Source organism: Neurospora crassa, linkage group I (assembly GCF_000182925.2).
Source record: "Neurospora crassa OR74A linkage group I, whole genome shotgun sequence".
NCBI classification, from domain to species: domain Eukaryota; kingdom Fungi; phylum Ascomycota; class Sordariomycetes; order Sordariales; family Sordariaceae; genus Neurospora; species Neurospora crassa.
The window spans coordinates 8,744,044-8,761,828 of NC_026501.1; the positions used below are offsets into that span (position 1 = coordinate 8,744,044).

A 17,785-nucleotide genomic window follows, 5' to 3' on the forward strand; every position below is an offset into this window, starting at 1 on the left:
GTCATACCAACATATGTTCCTCCACAGGCACTTTTGGAACAAAGCAAACAATAGGTGGTCCCCTCGCGGAGCATTCTTCTTTCTCTAGACCTCCTCCTCCCCCTCCAGCCTCTAGGCCAAAGTAGCAGCAGCAATTTTTTCAGCCGCTCTTAACCGCCGTCCAGACGTGCTCCGAACACATCTCATCCTCGTAGTTGAATAGCTGTAATTCATGCTGTCTGCAAAACTGCAGCCATTCCTCCACCGACATATCGAAAGATATCTCGGGGATCGGGATGTGCGTTCGAGGCACGCCGCACACAGGTTCTAGACCAGTGTAGGTGAACAGGATTCCGAGCTTCTCCACTCTCTTTTTGACTCTTTCCAGCCATTCCCACGGATCGAAATAGTGATACTGAGGAAACCATTCCCAATTCCACCCTTCTGGAAGATCGGAGGCGGGCATGGGGAGAGCAAAAGGCCTGACGCAGTAGTTGACGTGGATTTGACAAAGCCGAGCCCTCCGATGCTTGGCGCGCCGGGCGAGAGTGACGAGAAAGGCAAAAAGGTCCTGATCGAGAGGACAGAGGAGGTCGCAGACTAGCTGCTCCTCTATATCTAAGGGGAAGCAAGGGCAGTGTCGCAGAGAGAACTCGCAGCCGACATTCAGAGTGATGCGGTACAGAGTCGGAGCGAGGAGTCGGTCTACATCCCGGTGTAACCCGTCCAAGTCGCGGGATTCACTTCTAAATCTCCACCGGTCGCAGAAATCCTGGTGGCCAGTAAAGATGGACGCAATGTGGAGGTGCTGTAGGTTTCGATAGTCTCGAAAGTCTGGTATGATGCCGTGGTCCAATCCGAAATTGGCCCCAGCGGGATAGTCAAACCCAGGCATGTACGCCATTGCATACGCAACCGGTGTCAACGCGAGCCCTATTCGTAAGCTCTTCAGCGTAGTCCGATGAGGTTCGAGCATGTCATGTAACTTCTGAACGATCTGGCCGGCCATAGGACTGTCGCGCATGTGGATATCATTCAAGTACAAGGACTCAAAGCCAAATCGCAGAGTGAAAGAAAAATGCTCGAGTCTGCGTGGCCATCGGATGAGAGACTCGAGGGTCCTGTAACATCGCCCGTAGTTGGTCAAAATGAGTGTTGTGAATTCTGCCGTATGTTTTGGACTCTGTGTTTTGTTAGTAGGGAGGGGGCAGTGACACTGGAAGACACAATGGCATGGTCCCGAAGCCGGGGTGTATGTACTTGCCTGTAGCACCTCATCTGCAAATGGGTTCCCAGGTGCGGCATGAGGTCCGCGTTGTTCAGTTAGAGAACGCATGTGTGAGAGACACATAACTTGCAGATCTTTGACCTGGGCAAGCAATTCAACCAGACCATTCTAGATGGATGGACAGAGCCTTTCGCGGACAAAAGCAAGTCTGAGTCTTTTCACCCGTGGAAGATGGGTAACAGCATTTTGAAAGAACTTGAGTTGCCATTGAACCGAGTCATCCGTTCTCCAATCGACATGGGACAGATCGAACACGCCGGACGGCGAGGCCAAGGTATAATCGAGTGAGCGAACCGTGGTGAGACTGGCTAGCGTACCCTCAGAGTACACTTTTGACAACGCCATCGTCTGAGAAGGACTCCTAACGTCAATGATTAGTCATCTGAGCAAGCGACCTTCGAGTACACGACTTTAACTTACTTTACTGGCAATCTCGGGTCGATGCTCAGTGCTCTGCAACTCCCTGCTATCTTGGGCTGAGATTGACATGTGAGCGTCGTTAGACATTCGTAAGCTAATGGTGTTGCGATACGATAAAAGGTCCGGCAAGTCAATAACACTGGTAGGTATTTGACATAATCCAATCGCAAGTGGAACTCCGAGTAAGTGCCAAAGTCGATGGGTGCGGCGTCTTTGTTCTTCACAGAAGGTGGTACCAAGTGCGGTACTCCTTGAGAATAGCTTGTAGGACTTCTTTGGGAATCTTGAAGATTGTGGGTGTCGCCATGATGAAGAATGGTTGAAACGTCTCGAGAGGATGGCTAGAGCTTGCAGGCCACAAATTAGAAAGAAGTTGTGCTTCCGGCATGGGGACCCATTCAGTTATGTAGGACCGGTGGCTGGAAAGGTTCACCTTTTCTTCAAGCGGACCATCACTCGCAGTCATGCTCAGGATCAAGGGTACCAGAAGCAAGGAAGCTCCGGCTACACAATAGTTTGCATCAGGATGAGCAAGTTAAATGTGGAAATATCACCAAACTTGGTGCATACGGTGAGGATAGCATGCAGATGTTAGATGGATTGAGATAATTGCTTCCAGCATGTCCGAAAGAAAAGTCGAGGTTTATAACAAAACAGAGCGAAGTTAACGAATGCTCTCGCTAAAAGAAGATATCTGCAATTGTCTCCATTGCAATCTCCATCTTCGAAAATCTCGTACGGATGGCATCAAGCAACTCTCGTTAGCTTTCGCAATAAGAAGGGGTGTTGACGCTCTTGCCAATTTCCAGAAGTATGTAGCAAGTGAAGTGCAGGAGCAACTTGCACCAAGACTGGATTTGGTAATGAACCTGAAAGAACTCCAACAGGCCAGGCATGAGCTTTTTGACTTTTTGTTTCTGGAACTTCGAGGGCACACACAGAAAGGGGGGGAGGAGTGACCAAAACATCTGCAGCACTTCCAGGGGCAGGAACGTTGCCGTGTCTGGATGAAGGCATTTGTGAAAATGGCAGGAACCAAGTAGTCTTGGCTTTGGCCCTCTGTTCACGGAAAACGATGGGCAGCAATTTTCGACACTTGTCTTGGCATTTTTACCGTCCATCGTGACCCGCCACACCAGCAAAACTCGATTTGCATCAAAAATGCCAGTCACTGCAGTCAGTCATCATGCAAACAAAGTGGTCGGGCCATCCCCTATCCCTATACCGATCTCTCATCCTTTCCTTGTCCTCAGTTGTCACCTTCACACTTTTCGAATGACGCTTCAACGCGGCTCTGGCTCCTTGGGCATCCATCACTTCCAAGTCCAGCCAAATGTCATCTTGCCGTACGTTGAGGTTGGTTAGTTAGTAGACTGAAGTAAGGAATCTGGGTGAAGAGATCTGGATATCAAGGACGTCCCTACCTACCTACCTGCCTCAATTGCTCCTCCTAGAACGAACGCTGTCGTGGCTATATGATGCTATCAATACATTCCATGCCAAAGTGACTTTTTTTCTGTTTCTTTGCCCCCATGTGATTGCTTCCGTTCACTACTTGTCGTTACACAAGCATGACAACCCAGATTGCACCCCCTCACGTATCCGATTCCCAAAAACAATGAATGCATTCGACCATCTCCGTGATGAACTTCCTGATAGTTGTTTCCAATTCGAGAAAAGAAACAAAGAAAAAGAAAACCCCCAAAAACCCTCATGCAGGGTTCACACTGTCGCACATATCCCCAAGAAAGCCCCAGGAAAAGCTACCTAGTTAGGCAACCATTACAGCTGCCTAAAGATGCTCTTCCCAAGCAACACCTTTTTCGCCGACTCTTCCGCCTTGTTGATCATCTTGTCAACATCAGCCTTGGCCATCCACTCGGCTTGCTCATTTATGTCCAAACTGTTTGTTTTTCCACTGTTAGCCGTGCACATCACATCACATCACATAAGTAACGCAGTTGTCACTCCTCCTCCTCCTCCTCCTCCTCCTCCTCCTCCTCCTGCTCACTCAAAGAAAGCCAGCCAGCCAGCCAGCCAGCCAGCCAGGTAGCCAAGTTCACACTCACATGACAATCTGCGACCCAAAGATGAACAATCTTGCGTGGGCAATCAACAAGTCCGCATACTCCTCCATCACCTGTCCATCAACCTCCTCCTTCTGCGTCTTCCCTTTCCCCGTCCCCGGCTGGAGCTGCAACACATGCGTACCTACGTCGTCCCTCCCCAACCACTTCACCTGCCCGCTGATCACCTCGACACCCTGATCACACCTCGTCAGCGCCTTGTCCAGCGTCCTGGCCAGCTCGTCAGCCACGCCGCCGCCACCCGAGGCATTGGCCGCGCTGGTCAGACAGTCACCGAGCGTGTTGGCGTGCTGGTTGAATTGGAGGAGCTTAGCCGAGAGATTGGCGAGCCTGGCCAGGGAGGGGTTGGAAGGGTAGGGGTTTGAGGGGTCGGTAAAGGGTTTAGAAGAAGACAGTGGCAGAAGAAGGGTCTTTTCGATTAGTTGGGAGGTGGAGCGGGCTTTTTCGGCGAGGAAGGAGGCGGCGGCTGCTAGGGTGAGCGGCTGCGAGGTTGATGGTGGTGGTGGTGGTGGTAGTGTTGATGATGACATTCTGTTTTTGTTTTTGTTTTTTTCTTGCTTGTCCACGTGGCCTCCTCGTTCGTGGCGGGTGGTGTGGTGTGGTCTGGGTTGCTTTGTGGGGTGGGTAGATGGATGATGCCCTGTAAGATTGGGCGGTCGGTCGGTATTGGAGGGTTAGGATGAGTGCTTCTGTTGATGAAAGGTTATGCAGTTATGTTTGGAGTTAACCAAGATGAGATGATGGATGGTATTTCGTTGTCGTTCAAGTGAAGTTGTCTGGACCCGAGACGCTGGATGCAGATGATGATGAGTGGAGGATCGAGGAGTGTTTCAGGGAAAATGCGCAAGTGGAAAAAAAACGGGGCTGCAATGAAACCTTTCACAACCTAGCCTGTTTGTCAGCCCACTCGCCTTACGTGCAGCGTGGGGCACAAGTGCTGAATGAGAAAGTGCGGGGTTCCCTGTCAACGCCGGCAGTTACCGATGGACCGTGGGGGTTGAGTGGGTTCGGGTTTTGGGGGGAACGAGTTGCGCTATGTAGATACCTAGGTAGGTACGATGGAGATGAACCTTTGGAAATCAAGAAGCGGTGGTTGTGTTGACAAGATAACAAAACGGAAGTCGGAAAGGAAACGTGTTGGCTTTTCCTCAATAACATGTGTCATTCGAACAAAGGATGAACCCTAACCCTCCCCTGTGGCAGCTGTTCGGGGCCGAATCGTGGGTTATGCCCGGTTGGAAGACTGAAGACACTCTACGATATCTCAGCGCACAATTTACTTGAAAGTGTCAAAATACCGTCCACTGGATCTCAAAGGTCCATGGAACCATGAATCAATGAAATGAATTATTGAAGACCTGTGTAGTACACAAAGATTCGGTCAACGGGAGACGGCCCGTCATGCCAGTGGCTGCTGACGTTATGTGAAGGTTTGCGCCTTCCGTCCTTGTCATCATATATGCACGACTTCAGTTCGAGTTCAAATCTCCCCTTTGCAGTAGCGGGTGTCACTCATCGCATCAAGGAAAGAGCGATTCATTTGCGGGTGGATCGTGAGACCAATATTTCGATCTACCAACTACCCTAAAGACCGAGAGTTTGTGTACAAGGAATGAACAGCTGGCCTAGCTGGTAAAGCCACAAACCAATAGAAAGAAACTACAGACCTTCGTTCCTCATCATATCTCATTGCCCCAAAATGTTTCCTCGAGTGACACACTCCAAGACACCAGGAAGTCCGCTCTAGACGCAAACAGTCGCCGGGATACCAACCCCAAAGTTGTTGCATCCATTGCACTGCTGGACAAAGCGCCAGACGTCTCCAGTGGAGTTAGTCTCGTAGATGGCGTTGAAGATCTGGCTCTCGGTGGTTCCGGGGGGAGAAATGGCGAGGAGATGAGCCTTGTCAGAGCCTGTGTCCACCCAATCAGGTAATTTTTCGGTTAGCTCTTCTTTCTACTTTCTTTTGCTTGCACCCATGTGTGTTATTTCCAGCTGGAGCCGGAAAGCAAGAAAAAAAAAAGTTGACCTTACACTTAAGATCGTTAAGGATACGCCAGCCGCAGAGCTGGACGTTGGCTGGGCAGGCGACCTGGCGAGACTCGATGGTAGTCTCGGTAGGGGCACCCTGAGCAGTGGAGGCGAGGGCCGCGATGGCGACGATGACGATGGTATTGAGAGCGAACATTTTTGTTGATGGGTTTGGATAGGTGATAGGTTAGGTGAAATGTGAGTTGTAGACTGATGATGGTGCTGGTGAAGTGTGTGATGATGATGAGGAAAGAGATCGTACATAGTCGGCGACGATTCCTCGGTCTTCTTATAGACTTTGGAACGTCTAGAAATTGCCTACTTCATGGATGTTGCTCTGCGCAGTCAAGCCGTTGAATGATACCGCATCTGTCCATATCATGATCCCTCATGTTGACAGAGCCACATACATCACACCGCAGTGATGTTGTCGAGACTACCTACCTACGTATCAACCAAAAAGCCAACATCGTCAGAGTGAGCAGTCGGCTCCTGTGCCTCGCTGAGCTTTGCCATCAGAATCGCTCTCACTGGAATCGATATTCCCTGATTGGGCGACTGTGCTGACACATAACCAAGCATCATGGTGAGAAACATTCCATTGCGTGGGTTGCCGGTGATCCTATTGAAGTTCTCGTGATCTTGAGAGCTGAGTGGCGGTGATTAGGTGGTACCATAGACTCGATGTTTGATGCTCGTTGGTTTACCATCACCGGGCCAAGTACATAAACAAAACCAAGCTTCCGACATCCCTTTGGCCCTCGGACCGCAGAGTGAGATTTCCGAGACCTTGGCTCAACCCTCTCCATATTGCCTCCCTGCAATTTCTTGCCTACCACGTGCAGTGAATTGCTTGACCGAGCATGTAAATATCATGCTCTTGCCTCCTGGCTAGGTGGCTAGCTGATGACCCACAGTCAGCAGCTCATTGGAAGCTTCCACTTTCGGCTCCAGATGTTTGGGACACCGGCTGTGACCTTGCGGCTCGGTAAGGTAGGTCGGTAGGTATGTGATTGGCTTTAGTCACTAGGTGCCCGTTGACGCAGCTACCTAGAGGTAACCTAAATGGAATCGTGAAACGCGAGCGCATGTCTGTCCACTTCCAGTTGGGCTGGACTGGGCTGAGCCGTTGAGGAATGAGTTGTGCCTCTCTTTGGGGGGTTCATGTTGCTATTACTTATCAGAATGACAAAAGGGGTTTCATGTTCTGGCAGTTCAATGATGGTCATGTGGGAAGAAAGAACCTTGCATGTTGTGTACGATTATGGGGAGTATACCCTTAGTTTGCCGCTGTCAGTGTCAATACCGAACGAGAAGAGTCGTTCGGGTAGTTAGGTACTTACTGTTCCAGAGTCCAGTCAGCTCAGCACTTACAATGCTTCCGCACATTTTCATGCTGAGTTTCTCCAAGAAGCCTTTGCGCTAACTGCCAACGAGTCGTGACTGAAGTTCCCGAGATTGCCATCACCACGTACAAGACTTTTTTTTAAAAAAATTTTTGTCTTGTTTTGAAGAAAGGACCTTCACGTAAGTATACCGAAGGGCGTGAAACGCTTGTAGGTATCGATCCACATCATTTATACCCAATCTCGGAACCTAATTTACACTCATTCTCACTGCGGTGAGATCTCCCCAAAGCCACCTAACCAGGCTGCCAGACAAAAACCATCCATCACCAGCGAGTACCAGCAATGTTCAGAGTTTGGTTCTGTGTAACGTACCTTACCAACTTGGATCGTAGATGTGACAAAGTCGTCGTTGGAGAACTTGACCGACAAAGATCACATTACACCAGTTCACGAATAGCCAGCTGAACTTTGTCACGCCTGTCACGCCTGTCAAAACCAGCTACGCCGCAGAGAGTCGCAATGGGGAACCCAAGTGACCGGTATTCGACATTGGTCATGCCATGGTCATAGGAGTGAAGAATGATTTGCGGAGGTATGTGTTACTGGCGTTCAGATGTAAGCATTGTATAGATGAGATTACCTGGGTATGTAAGTCATGTTACGCTTCAATCAGATCCTTGCATGCAGGAAATCCGGGGGATGGATGGTCTGCGGATCGAATTCGTTTATGGGAAGTTGAAGACACGGAGTTGAGATTGATGTTGCGCTGACTTACATAGGAAATGTAAGGTAAGAATACCGTATTGGGAAAGGCGCTGGCACACCAGAGGGAAATTTGAAAAGGATAAAGCCCCGATTGTACTCGATTAGGATAGATTTGTATTTGTCCTCCGCAGTCAAGATACCACGGCTATGATTGAAGTAAACCAGGCCTTCGCATGTTTCTTGCGCATTTCTTTACCCGTGCAAATAATTTGACAATCTCCAGGGGCTGTTGTCCTCAGCAAGGACGGCGGTGGAATTTACACTACAAACTCGGGCCACGGACCAACGGTTGACACGACTCCACTGTTGCGGCTCGCCCGGGGCTTCTGTAAGTGGAACAACTTGACGCATGCCAAGACTTGGGGGTTCCTGACAGGGGGTGACCGCGCCGTGAAGAAGCAGTCGGAGCTGGCAGTAGTATAGCCTACTCGGACACTGGCCTCCTTGAGCACAAGATGATAGGACTAGTTGTTGCTGTCAGTTGGCAATTTGGACATTTCTTGTTATGGCCTGGTAGAAAATTCCTGTCCAGTCGTGTCCATTAGCGTGTAATATTATGACCAACTTGGTATTGCGTAAGACAAAAAACGAACAAGACCCAAAGAAGAACGCCTCATTGTAAGCCAAATCATCAACATGTCTGTTTCTTTCAGATGAGGCCTGCCCGAGCAGCCTCACTTCCGCCCTCCTCCAGGATGGTCTCCACCTTTTGCTTTCCCTTACCAATGCTGCCCTCACCAACGCCCATTCTGCGCGCAACGTAGCGCTGGGCGATGATGCCCACAGAAAGGTTCAGTGCCTCCTCCACCCACTCAGCAACCCACTCGCGCGGGTCAACGCCACCACTTTCGACAATTTCTCGAATCTCCTCCGGTACACGTTCAAAGTCGAACTCTTGACCCTCGTCGGCACTGCCAGGGGTAAGGGGCGCGGCGGCAGCGTCCAGCCAGCGGATCCATTTGGCGGGAATGGACTGGCTGACAGCCGAGTACTGGATATCATGGATGGGATCAAAGAGGTAGACAGCAAAGCAAACCAAGTCGTCAGTCTTGTCCTCGTCCAGAACATCCGATGACTCCTTCTCCTTCTCCGAGGCTGACGAGCCCGCAAAAAGCGCCTTGTCCTCCTTCACACCGATGGCCTGCACCGACAGGAAGATGTCTGAAGTCCGGACGGGGTTGCTTTCGCGGGCCGGCTCCATTGCTCGCTGACGCGCCGCCTCGATGCCACCGTGCGCGGCGAAGTAATCGTTGGCATAACCTTCGGCGTTAGCCCGGCAGAGCTTGGTTCCCTCGACAAGCCCGTTGATGACACCTAGGTCGCGAGGAATCTCAACTTGCCGCCACCAGGGCCCGTCGCGCCAGCCGACTGTTGATGAGCCACCGAAAAAGGAAGGCTTCTCGGACGAGTTGCGTGCTGTTGACTCTTGGCCCCGCTGGATGACCAGGAGATCGCCGCCCTCGACCTGGGACATGACACGACTAAAGACACCGTGGATAAGGGGATCGAGAGAGGGATACCCGACAAAATCATGGGTGATGTGGATGAGGAGCCTCTCGTGCGATGAAATAGGCGGAGCGAGGGTATGGAGAATATTGGTGAATGTCGGGATGGCGCGGTGTACGAGATCTTCTCCAACTGTGATGAAGGATACCAATCAGCATTTGATTGCAATGACAGAGAGAGACATGGCAGGGACGGCAGTGAGCTTCATCTGCAGAACAAGACTTACCGAGGCCGCGCAAAGCGCCCACGTTGCCGCGAACCTGGTCGGCCCATTTCTTAGCTTCCTCGTTCTGCTGAATCTCCTTGACGGCGGCTTCGGCTTGCTTCACGGCGGCAGCAGCAGTTGAGGCAGCAGTAGACAAGAAGCCTCCCCACCAACTTCCGCCAGAGTTCGCAGCTGGCTGTGGCTTCTCGGCTGGCTTCTTCTCGGATTCGTGCGGATCGGAGCTTGTCGCGCTGGGGGTGAAGGTGTCGGTCGGGTGGGATGCGGTGCTTTCGCCTGACTTTCGTGTGGAAGCGCCGGTGTCAGCAGCGGGAGGAGGTGGAGTGTTGGTCGAGGTGCGCTTCGCCGGCGAAGCTCTGGCGGCGATGTCGCGAACGCGAGGGGTATGCGGTCTCTCGGGGGCTTTCGAGACAAGCTCGTCCTCTAGCTCGGCCAGGATATCTCGGTCGGCAGCATCGTTCTTGGGCTTGGCAGGTGCTCGCTTGGTCTTTGGCGTCGATGACTTTTTGATGGCAATGTCGTCGCCGATGCCCTCGAAGAGCTCGCCGAGTTCGTCGTCGGTAGGATCAGTCTTGGATCGTTTGGTGGCCATTGTGTGTGTTGGCGGGCGATGTACGTCCCGATGTTCGTGTGTTGGGTTGTTCGAGGGGTGGAATGATGTCTCTGGGTGGATTCAATCGAGATAAGGGAGCGGCGGCGGGCGGGAGCACAGTCCAGGACTCCAGGCCATTCAGGGACGGGGCACGCACCCAAACAATGCACTGCGGGGACCAGGCAGAGTTGGTGGGTGCGGATTTGCGGGGTTGCACGAATGTGTCGGTACACAGGTACCTACCTACCTACCTTTGCACTCTTACTGTGTACTGTGTAGGTACCTACACAATTGAACACGAAGAGGGAAAATGGAAAATCATATCATCCATCATCACTTGTGCGTGTTCAAGAAGTACAGTCTGATTTAACTTAAGAGCTTCCAACGTACATGACATGAAACACCCAGGGTGATAGCAAGCACCTCGAGGTATTAATGGTCTCTGCTGGGGTCAAGAATAAGTGAATCGTCGTCACTCTGGGGCTAGGTCGGTAGGCTTGACAGGATTGGAGCAATGCCGGAGAGGTGCAAGGCATCCACTTTGTTCTTGCAGCCCTTTCTTATCCTTGTTGGTGAGACAGGAGCCTCATCATCAGTCGTCAGCCTTATTGTCCTCAACGTACTGCCTACTGTCATCGGAGCTGGGCCACGAGTGTCAAATGTAAAGTTCATTACTCCAGACACCCCTCAATTGCCTACCAGCCTGCAGTGGCCCATCCAGGTCAGGTTCGGTTCAGAGTGAATCCAGCCAGATGGCTCGCGCAATGACTGGCATGAAGCAAAAGAGCGGCCAAGGTTATGTTGATCCACACTTGCAGGATGCAAATGGTGAAGTGTAATTGGCCAGCTGTCTCATTCGACACACGAGCTGGAGCATGTTAGTGGCCCTGTCGACTGGCAGCCAGCTGTGTGGTGGATCTGTCAGGACAATACTGCAACCTGTACTCGTGTGCCATTGGCTGTAGCTTCAGTTATTCGGGAATCTGAACCTCCAAAATTGATGCGAGGAAGAAATCTACTCGGCCGTCAAAGTCACGGCCTCTTTCCCAGCCAACAAGTCAAGCAAGGAAGACGCCGCAACATCATCTCTATCTCCATTCGCGCACTTTGCTCGCTGGGAATTCCAGCATTCAACCTACTCGCCAATCCGGATTATTCTGTCTTCAGCCCGTCCCGCTTCCCTCGCTTTTCTTCAGACGGTCGGGTGCACACTGGACATTATTCACACAGAACTGCTTGGCCCCGGCGGCTTGCACTAATACCTACCGCCCATCTTGTCTGTACTGTACCATACACTACACTACATACATACTTTTGCCCGTGCGTGCGGCTTCACTTTTCACTCAAAAAAACACCTCCAACACTCGACATAACTGCAAGTCGCCCATTATTGTACACACAACTCTGGCCAATCCTCCGCACTTCAGTTCTTAGGAGGAATTTGACGACGGACAAGCAGCATTGCCAAACAGACAGCAAGCATTGCTATTCGGTATCTTTTCCATCATACCCTTTTCACCCAACCGGACAACGCTGTTGTTCTCAGCGAACCGACGCCAAGCCTGAGCGTCTTTGGGATCCAACCATTGACAAGCTCTGAGGTAGCAAGCCGACTCCCTGACACGTTGAAAGGTTAGTGCATTTTTTTTCTTTGGCTTTTCGCCTCACTGGCAGAGTCGCTATGTTCCACCACCGCCGCCCAAATAATATCAAGTTCCCAATCTGACCAGCTAATAGCCGAGGCTCAAAGAAAGTGTGTCTGTGCAGTCCAGTCCGGTCCCTCACTTCTGCTGCAGAGTGAACTACAACTGAAGTCTGCTTTAACATGGAGCGCGGACGTGGTGGCCGCGGGCGCGCGACCAAGAAAATGCGTGGAACCCTGTCAACTACATCTCACCACCACCACCAACAGTTTAGCCAACAACAACAACAACAACAACAACAACATCAACAGCGTCCTATTGCTCAGCAGCACGAATTCGAGCACCAATTTCAGATTACACCCTTTCCCCAAGTCAATGGCTTTCACCACCCCAATCCCACGACTACGGGCACTGTTAACCCTTCCATTCCCGGCAGCACCTCACATGCGCCTCACCCCTCCTCCACCTACACCCCCTTTTCGGATCTGACCACTCAGAATCCTCCAATCCCCTTTACTACATCGCATGTGCAGAACAATCAACCACACCATTCAACACACCCATATCCCCAGATGCTTGGCCATCAGTTCCAGCAACCACAACATCAACCACAACATCAACAGCAGCCGCAGCAGCAGCAACAGGCGCATCAGCCGCCAACGACACATCAACGCGCTCCTTCAGTCGGTTCCCTCCGAGGTGGTAGGACCAAGCAAGTCGCTTATCCAAACCTCCAACAGCGCCGCACTACTTCTCCATCGGCCCCTGATTCGACTTCTTCCTTCCGCGTCACTGCACACAGTGATCGCACCGCCGGAGGACCTGCACTGGATACAACAACCCCTTTCACCTTCGAGGCGCCCTCGAGCACTGCCATGCCTGCTGGCAACACATCAGCTCGCAAAAGGTCCAAGACCTTTGACTTGTCTTATGAAGCCCCTAAGTTTGACAATGAGGAAAACTCAAATAGTAAAGGCGGCCACTCGCTCAGGAAGCGTGCACGGATCGACTATAGCCAGGAACAGATCGATGATGTCTTTGGCGGTGCCGGCACCAAAGTCGATTCCGCTGCCAGGCCTGCCGGCACACCTACCACCCGCGGACGCCGGCGAAGGGGCACTCAAGGGGATTCCGAGGGTGAAGAACTCAAGGACCACGATCACAGTGCCTTGCGTAACAAGCGGGGCAACAAGTCTCCGGCTCCTGCACGTAACTCATCCTCTCACCGAAAGCCATCGGGTAAGAAGCCAGCTACAGCGCAGAGCACGTATATTGAGCAGCACCAGTCGGACAATGACGTGCAAGATACCATCTTAGTCGGCGTCTTGATGGATGAGATACCCGAGGTAGAGGAAGAGTCGGAACAGTCGGCCGTTGGAGGTGCATCTGCGGCCAATCAATCGTCAAAGCCCAATGGATCCGGTGCTGTCCCGCAAGGTGAACAGTCATTGCCTCGCGCTGCTGATTCCAGAGAAACAGTTAGTTCGTCCCAGTCACAAAATCCTTCCGCATCCCATGGCAACATCGAAGGCACCGGCAATGAGGACGAACCGGCTCCAAATCCATCAACAACGGAGAACGGTAACACCGCTTCTTCCAAGGACACTTCAACCGAAGAGCAGGGCTCTCACCAGGTAACCGCCATGTCGGCCGAGACTGAGACATCACGTCCATCAGAACACCCCCAAAATCACCCGAATCTGCTCCACGATGGGCCTTTTAAGGTAGAGCCCACAGAGCAAGATGAAGCAACTCATTTGCACTCCGTGCCCGAATTGATTCCCTCGTCACCAATTCCTTCTTCCAAGGTCGGCTCTCAACCCGGCAATCGCCCTCCATCCCCTCCCAATACCACACAAGGTAGTAATTCGGTTGCGACAACTTCCCCATCGTCGTCTTCTCAGACGGTACGACCTCCCAAGCCGGGTTTTCCTCCCCGTTTGAAGAACCTCGAAAAAATCTATAGCCTCGAGACACCCATCGCCGCTTCTCTAAAGCTCACGCCCTACGTGGACGATGATGTCACGCACCCTGGCCCTTTTACTGAAAGGCTTGTCCTTGATCCTATGACGAAGGCCAATCCTACGCCTATACCGACGCCGGCCACCTCACCGGCTCCCACCCCTGCACAGCCGGTGCCCATCGCGCCGGCCGCCGTGCCGGAACCCACGTCTACCGAATTCCATTGGGATGGGCGCCGCAAGCTGAAGACGGAAGAGTTCTACAAACTCTGGCGACAGGAAACTGGAAAGATGGTAGCGAGTGGCCAGCCTCGTATGTCAATGAAGGAGTTTAGAGACAACTACTACATTCCACGACTGAAGGAAGCACAGGCTGAGTCTGGAGGCAAAGTAGCGGAAACACTTCCCCCACCAGAGCCAGCTCCCGCACCAAAGGTGAAGCAAGCGTCTCGTCCAACAGGACAAGCATCCGATGATGTGCCCCAAACTGAACCTCCGACTGCCGCGCCTTCTCCCTCCGAGATGGTGGACGAGGAAGACCTGGCAACCGCATCTGTGGCCGACGATGAAGATGGTCAGTATGTCAATGGGCCGGTGTTTGACTCTGAAAAAGCCGCGGGCTCCATAGAGCCCCTAGAGGTAGTCCGGCAGCCACGGAAGCAGTGGTCATTCCCCAAGATTCGCGACGTTCAAGATTTTGCGGATCTCTTGGAAGACTACCAGGATATGGACACTGCCACGCTCTACAAGCTGGCTGAAGCCATGTGTGAAACCCTCAATGTCTGGCAGAATGAATTCCGCGAGCTCAAAAAGGTCGTTGACGATGAGGACAATGCAGAGCGCCGCAAGAAGAATGATGTCTCGATTGTCAACTGGGAAAACCGGCTGAAAGCGGAGGACGCACCACATTTCCGCCGCCACTATGACGAACCCACCAAGGGACCGCCCGCCTTCGAACTCAAGGGTGTTCGCGCACCGAAGCCTTCGTCAGATGATCCCATCTACGAGCATCAAAAGGACCAGGATAAGATCATGGCCGCAGCATATGGCTTCAAGCACAATCCCCATGCCAACGCGGTTGGTAGACAAAACATCGAAGAGCAACGGTGGGACATCACCGAGACCCGACCACACAGGAAAGGTGCTGGAAAGGCTGAGCTTGCCGAAGAGAACGTTGTTGAAGGAAAGCGGGTGCGCAAACCCCGCAACCTTTCGGATCAAAGCAAGGATCCTAGTCGTGCCGGCACCCCTACCGGCGGCCCATCTACTGTTGTTGGCCGGCGTGGCAAGCGCAAGCAGATGGCTTCCAATGACGATTCGGTTGAGCCGTCTGACCAAACTCCAGCCGTAGAGATTGTGCCTGAGCCTGTAGTCCGCAAACGACGCGGACCCAAACCCAAAGCACTTATTTTGGCGGAGCAAGCTCAGCAAGCCAAGGAGGCACAACAAGCTAAGGAGGCCCAGGAGGCGTTGGAAGCCGAGCAAGCCAAGGAGTCTCAGCAGGACATGGAAGACCAGATTGCCGAGCAAGTTGAGGAAACTCAGGAAGTCCCACTGGGTGACGACGCAGCTAGCGTAGCACCTGAGGAACCCAAGGCTGAAGAGACCCCGTTGCCATTAGACAAGCCGAAACCAGGACGCAAACGTGGTCGTGCACCGGCTGCGCCTCCTGCTGTTGAGGAAACGCCTGCCCCTGCGCCTGCTCCGACTGAAAGTGAGGAGGGAAAGACTAAGCGTCAGCGTCAGCCCAAGGTGGCCCTTCCTCCGGTTCAAGAGATCGCTCCCCAATCTTTCTATAATAGCCCGGTTACCTTGGGTAATGGTGATACGGAAATTCTGCCACAAGAGCAGCACGTACCGAGGCCATCAACTGCTTCGTCAGAGGGAACGAACAATACGGCCGGTACCCCGGAGTCGAGCTATTCGCTTCGTGATAAGCGGAGACGCAACTTTGCGCTCGAGAACGATCCTGAGCTTGAGCCAAGACAGCACAAGCGAGCTCGCAACGCTGTTCCAGCTAAACCAGAGAGCCACGAGCCTAAGAAGCGTGGCCCTAAGAAGAAGAACGCGAATGTGACGAGCCAGCCTACTTCAGTACCTCCTCCACCACCTCCGGCACTTGCTCCGCAGCAGCCCGTAGGAGGATTGAAAGCACCCGCGTTGTTCTTCAACAGTGGGCCGCCACCCATCGCTCCGGCCCCTGGCCCGTCTCCTTTCATGCATACATTTAACGCCGCCCCGGCCTTCCCACCAGGAGGTCCTCCGCCGCAAGTTCCCGCGCCGCCGGCCATTACCAAGCCGTTAACTCGCATCAAGATCAAAAACCCAGGACCCCCTCCGATGGGTCCTAGCTTTGCCCAAGTGCCTCCTCAGGCGGTCCCTCCCGTCAACAATGGCCCACATCCTACCTTGAAGGGCCCAGGTAAAGCACCTCGGGCTCCGAAGGCGGCTACGCCAACCCCACCCGAACCTGTCGAACCCCCCAAGATGATGCCCAGTGGCTTTGCCCTGGCCAATACCACGGAGCCGGATAAGCCATATGCGGAGATGAGCAAGTCGGAGAAGATGAGCTATTCCATGAGAAGTAAGTACTGCTGTTCTACCTTTTTTGGTTGACATGTTCGCGAGCTAACAGGGACGTAGGACGCTGGGCTTCGGGTGAAATGCAAGGAGCGGTTGAAAAGCGCCGTACAACATTGGCCAACAAGAAGGCCGAAAAGGCGGCCACGGGCGTGACAAACGGTAACGAGCCGGGCATGATGTCGATGAGCCAGACTCCAGATCCAGTTTCCGCTGGCCCCTCAACCGGTGCCTCGGCCCCGACAACACCAGGCCTTGGTCCCACTCACACCGGGCTGTTGGCTTTGCCGCCCCAACCTCAAGGAGTTCAGAACGTTCAGGTGGCACAGGGCCATCACCAGGTGATGCACAGCTTCCCCCCGCTTCCACCACATATCATGCCTCCGCAGCATATGCCTCCGCAATCGATGCCCCCTCAGCAAATGCCACCTCACTCAATGGCTCCCCAACCCATGCCTCCAATGGCCCAGATGGCACCCATGTCGCAGCCTGGTCCGGGCCAGGGACAGATGCCGCCGCAAATGGCTCCGATGCCTCCGATGCAACAACAGATGCAACCGATGCACCCTCTCCAGCATCAGCATATGCCGCCTCAACCCATGCAGCCGTTGTCTTACCCTTACCCTCACCCTCCTTCTGGGCATGGACCCGTTGCTTAGGAGGCTATAGACCCCCAGTTGATGCAGTGAGCTACATGGGATAGGAAACCCGAAAGAACCGAGGAGTGGATGTAGGAAGAGAAGTAGGAATAATGACATGACTAGTCTTGCAAGACGGGCGTTGAGGCAGTTGGGTACTGGTTGGTGAAGATGGATATACCCTTTCTTGAAGAGATGGATGCTGGTGATGTGGATATTACTTGTTCTGAGAGAAATTCACCAAGGCATATAGTTCATCTCAGTTCCAGTTTCGTGTTTTGCTCAAGATGATTTGGGTACACCTGCCTGCACATCTGACTACCTAGTCTAGAGCTTCAAAGCTCTTTCTTGCATCACGTTTGAGCTCCCCCTGTTTAGGAGCCTTGGACTTTCTATGGGGGACACAAAAAAGAGAAGGAAAGGACGCAAGACCATTTACTGATCATATGGATGATCACATGTAATGGATAGAGTGGTGCATCAAGAGGTTGATTTGAATCCAGGCAAGCTGGAGAAACAAAGAAAATGTATCTTTGTACTGGCATTTTCAGACAGGCAAAAGGGGAAAAGGTTTCTTGCTAGGCGTTTTGATAGCTCCAGAAGCTCAGAAGCTCAAGACGGGATATTGTCGCATTGGCACTGCAGCGGATAGTCGTTTATTACCACCCTTATGGTTATGGTTAGGTAGACTTTAAGTGGCTACACTACATACCTCTACCTAGC

General features: G+C 52.6%; 5 protein-coding genes across 5 annotated transcripts; 1 reads left to right on the top strand and 4 right to left on the bottom strand.

Moving 5' to 3' along the window:
* Positions 1 to 139: 139 nt before the first annotated feature.
* NCU02902 (hypothetical protein) lies at positions 140 to 1,994 on the bottom strand (the record flags this gene model as incomplete). The annotated part of the gene is made up of 3 exons (XM_960491.1): positions 140 to 1,162; positions 1,688 to 1,781; positions 1,924 to 1,994. The coding sequence occupies 3 exons, from the start codon at positions 1,992 to 1,994 to the stop codon at positions 140 to 142; spliced, it is 1,188 nt and encodes a 395-aa protein (XP_965584.1).
* A 1,080-nt stretch (positions 1,995 to 3,074) lies between these two features.
* NCU02901 (hypothetical protein) lies at positions 3,075 to 4,608 on the bottom strand. The gene is made up of 2 exons (XM_960490.3): positions 3,757 to 4,608; positions 3,075 to 3,590 (listed from the first exon to the last, which is right to left on the bottom strand). Exons 1-2 carry the CDS (start codon positions 4,302 to 4,304, stop codon positions 3,470 to 3,472), a joined length of 669 nt encoding a protein of 222 aa, XP_965583.3. The 5' UTR covers positions 4,305 to 4,608; the 3' UTR covers positions 3,075 to 3,469.
* A 909-nt stretch (positions 4,609 to 5,517) lies between these two features.
* On the bottom strand, positions 5,518 to 5,962 carry NCU02900 (hypothetical protein; the record flags this gene model as incomplete). Its single annotated transcript, XM_960489.1, has 2 exons — positions 5,518 to 5,687; positions 5,809 to 5,962. The coding sequence occupies 2 exons, from the start codon at positions 5,960 to 5,962 to the stop codon at positions 5,518 to 5,520; spliced, it is 324 nt and encodes a 107-aa protein (XP_965582.1).
* A 2,053-nt stretch (positions 5,963 to 8,015) lies between these two features.
* On the bottom strand, positions 8,016 to 10,341 carry NCU02899 (hypothetical protein). Its single transcript, XM_960488.3, has 2 exons — positions 9,652 to 10,341; positions 8,016 to 9,557 (listed from the first exon to the last, which is right to left on the bottom strand). Exons 1-2 carry the CDS (start codon positions 10,238 to 10,240, stop codon positions 8,569 to 8,571), a joined length of 1,578 nt encoding a protein of 525 aa, XP_965581.1. The 5' UTR covers positions 10,241 to 10,341; the 3' UTR covers positions 8,016 to 8,568.
* Positions 10,342 to 12,748: 2,407 nt separating this feature from the next.
* NCU02898 (hypothetical protein) lies at positions 12,749 to 17,629 on the top strand. Its single transcript, XM_960487.3, has 2 exons — positions 12,749 to 16,428; positions 16,488 to 17,629. Exons 1-2 carry the CDS (start codon positions 12,759 to 12,761, stop codon positions 17,081 to 17,083), a joined length of 4,266 nt encoding a protein of 1,421 aa, XP_965580.2. The 5' UTR covers positions 12,749 to 12,758; the 3' UTR covers positions 17,084 to 17,629.
* Positions 17,630 to 17,785: the final 156 nt, after the last annotated feature.

Excerpts from the sequence above, each read along its gene's own strand:
- NCU02899 (XM_960488.3), bottom strand. The coding sequence starts at position 10,240 with ATGGCCACCAAACGATCCAAGACTGATCCTACCGACGACGAACTCGGC. Across the intron at positions 9,558-9,651 it reads GGGCGCTTTGCGCGGCCTCG|TTGGAGAAGATCTCGTACAC; the intron begins GTAAGTCTTGTT and ends CCTTCATCACAG.
- NCU02901 (XM_960490.3), bottom strand. The coding sequence starts at position 4,304 with ATGTCATCATCAACACTACCACCACCACCACCACCATCAACCTCGCAG. Across the intron at positions 3,591-3,756 it reads TTTGGGTCGCAGATTGTCAT|TTTGGACATAAATGAGCAAG; the intron begins GTGAGTGTGAAC and ends AAAAACAAACAG.
- NCU02898 (XM_960487.3), top strand. The coding sequence starts at position 12,759 with ATGCCTGCTGGCAACACATCAGCTCGCAAAAGGTCCAAGACCTTTGAC. Across the intron at positions 16,429-16,487 it reads GATGAGCTATTCCATGAGAA|GACGCTGGGCTTCGGGTGAA; the intron begins GTAAGTACTGCT and ends ACAGGGACGTAG.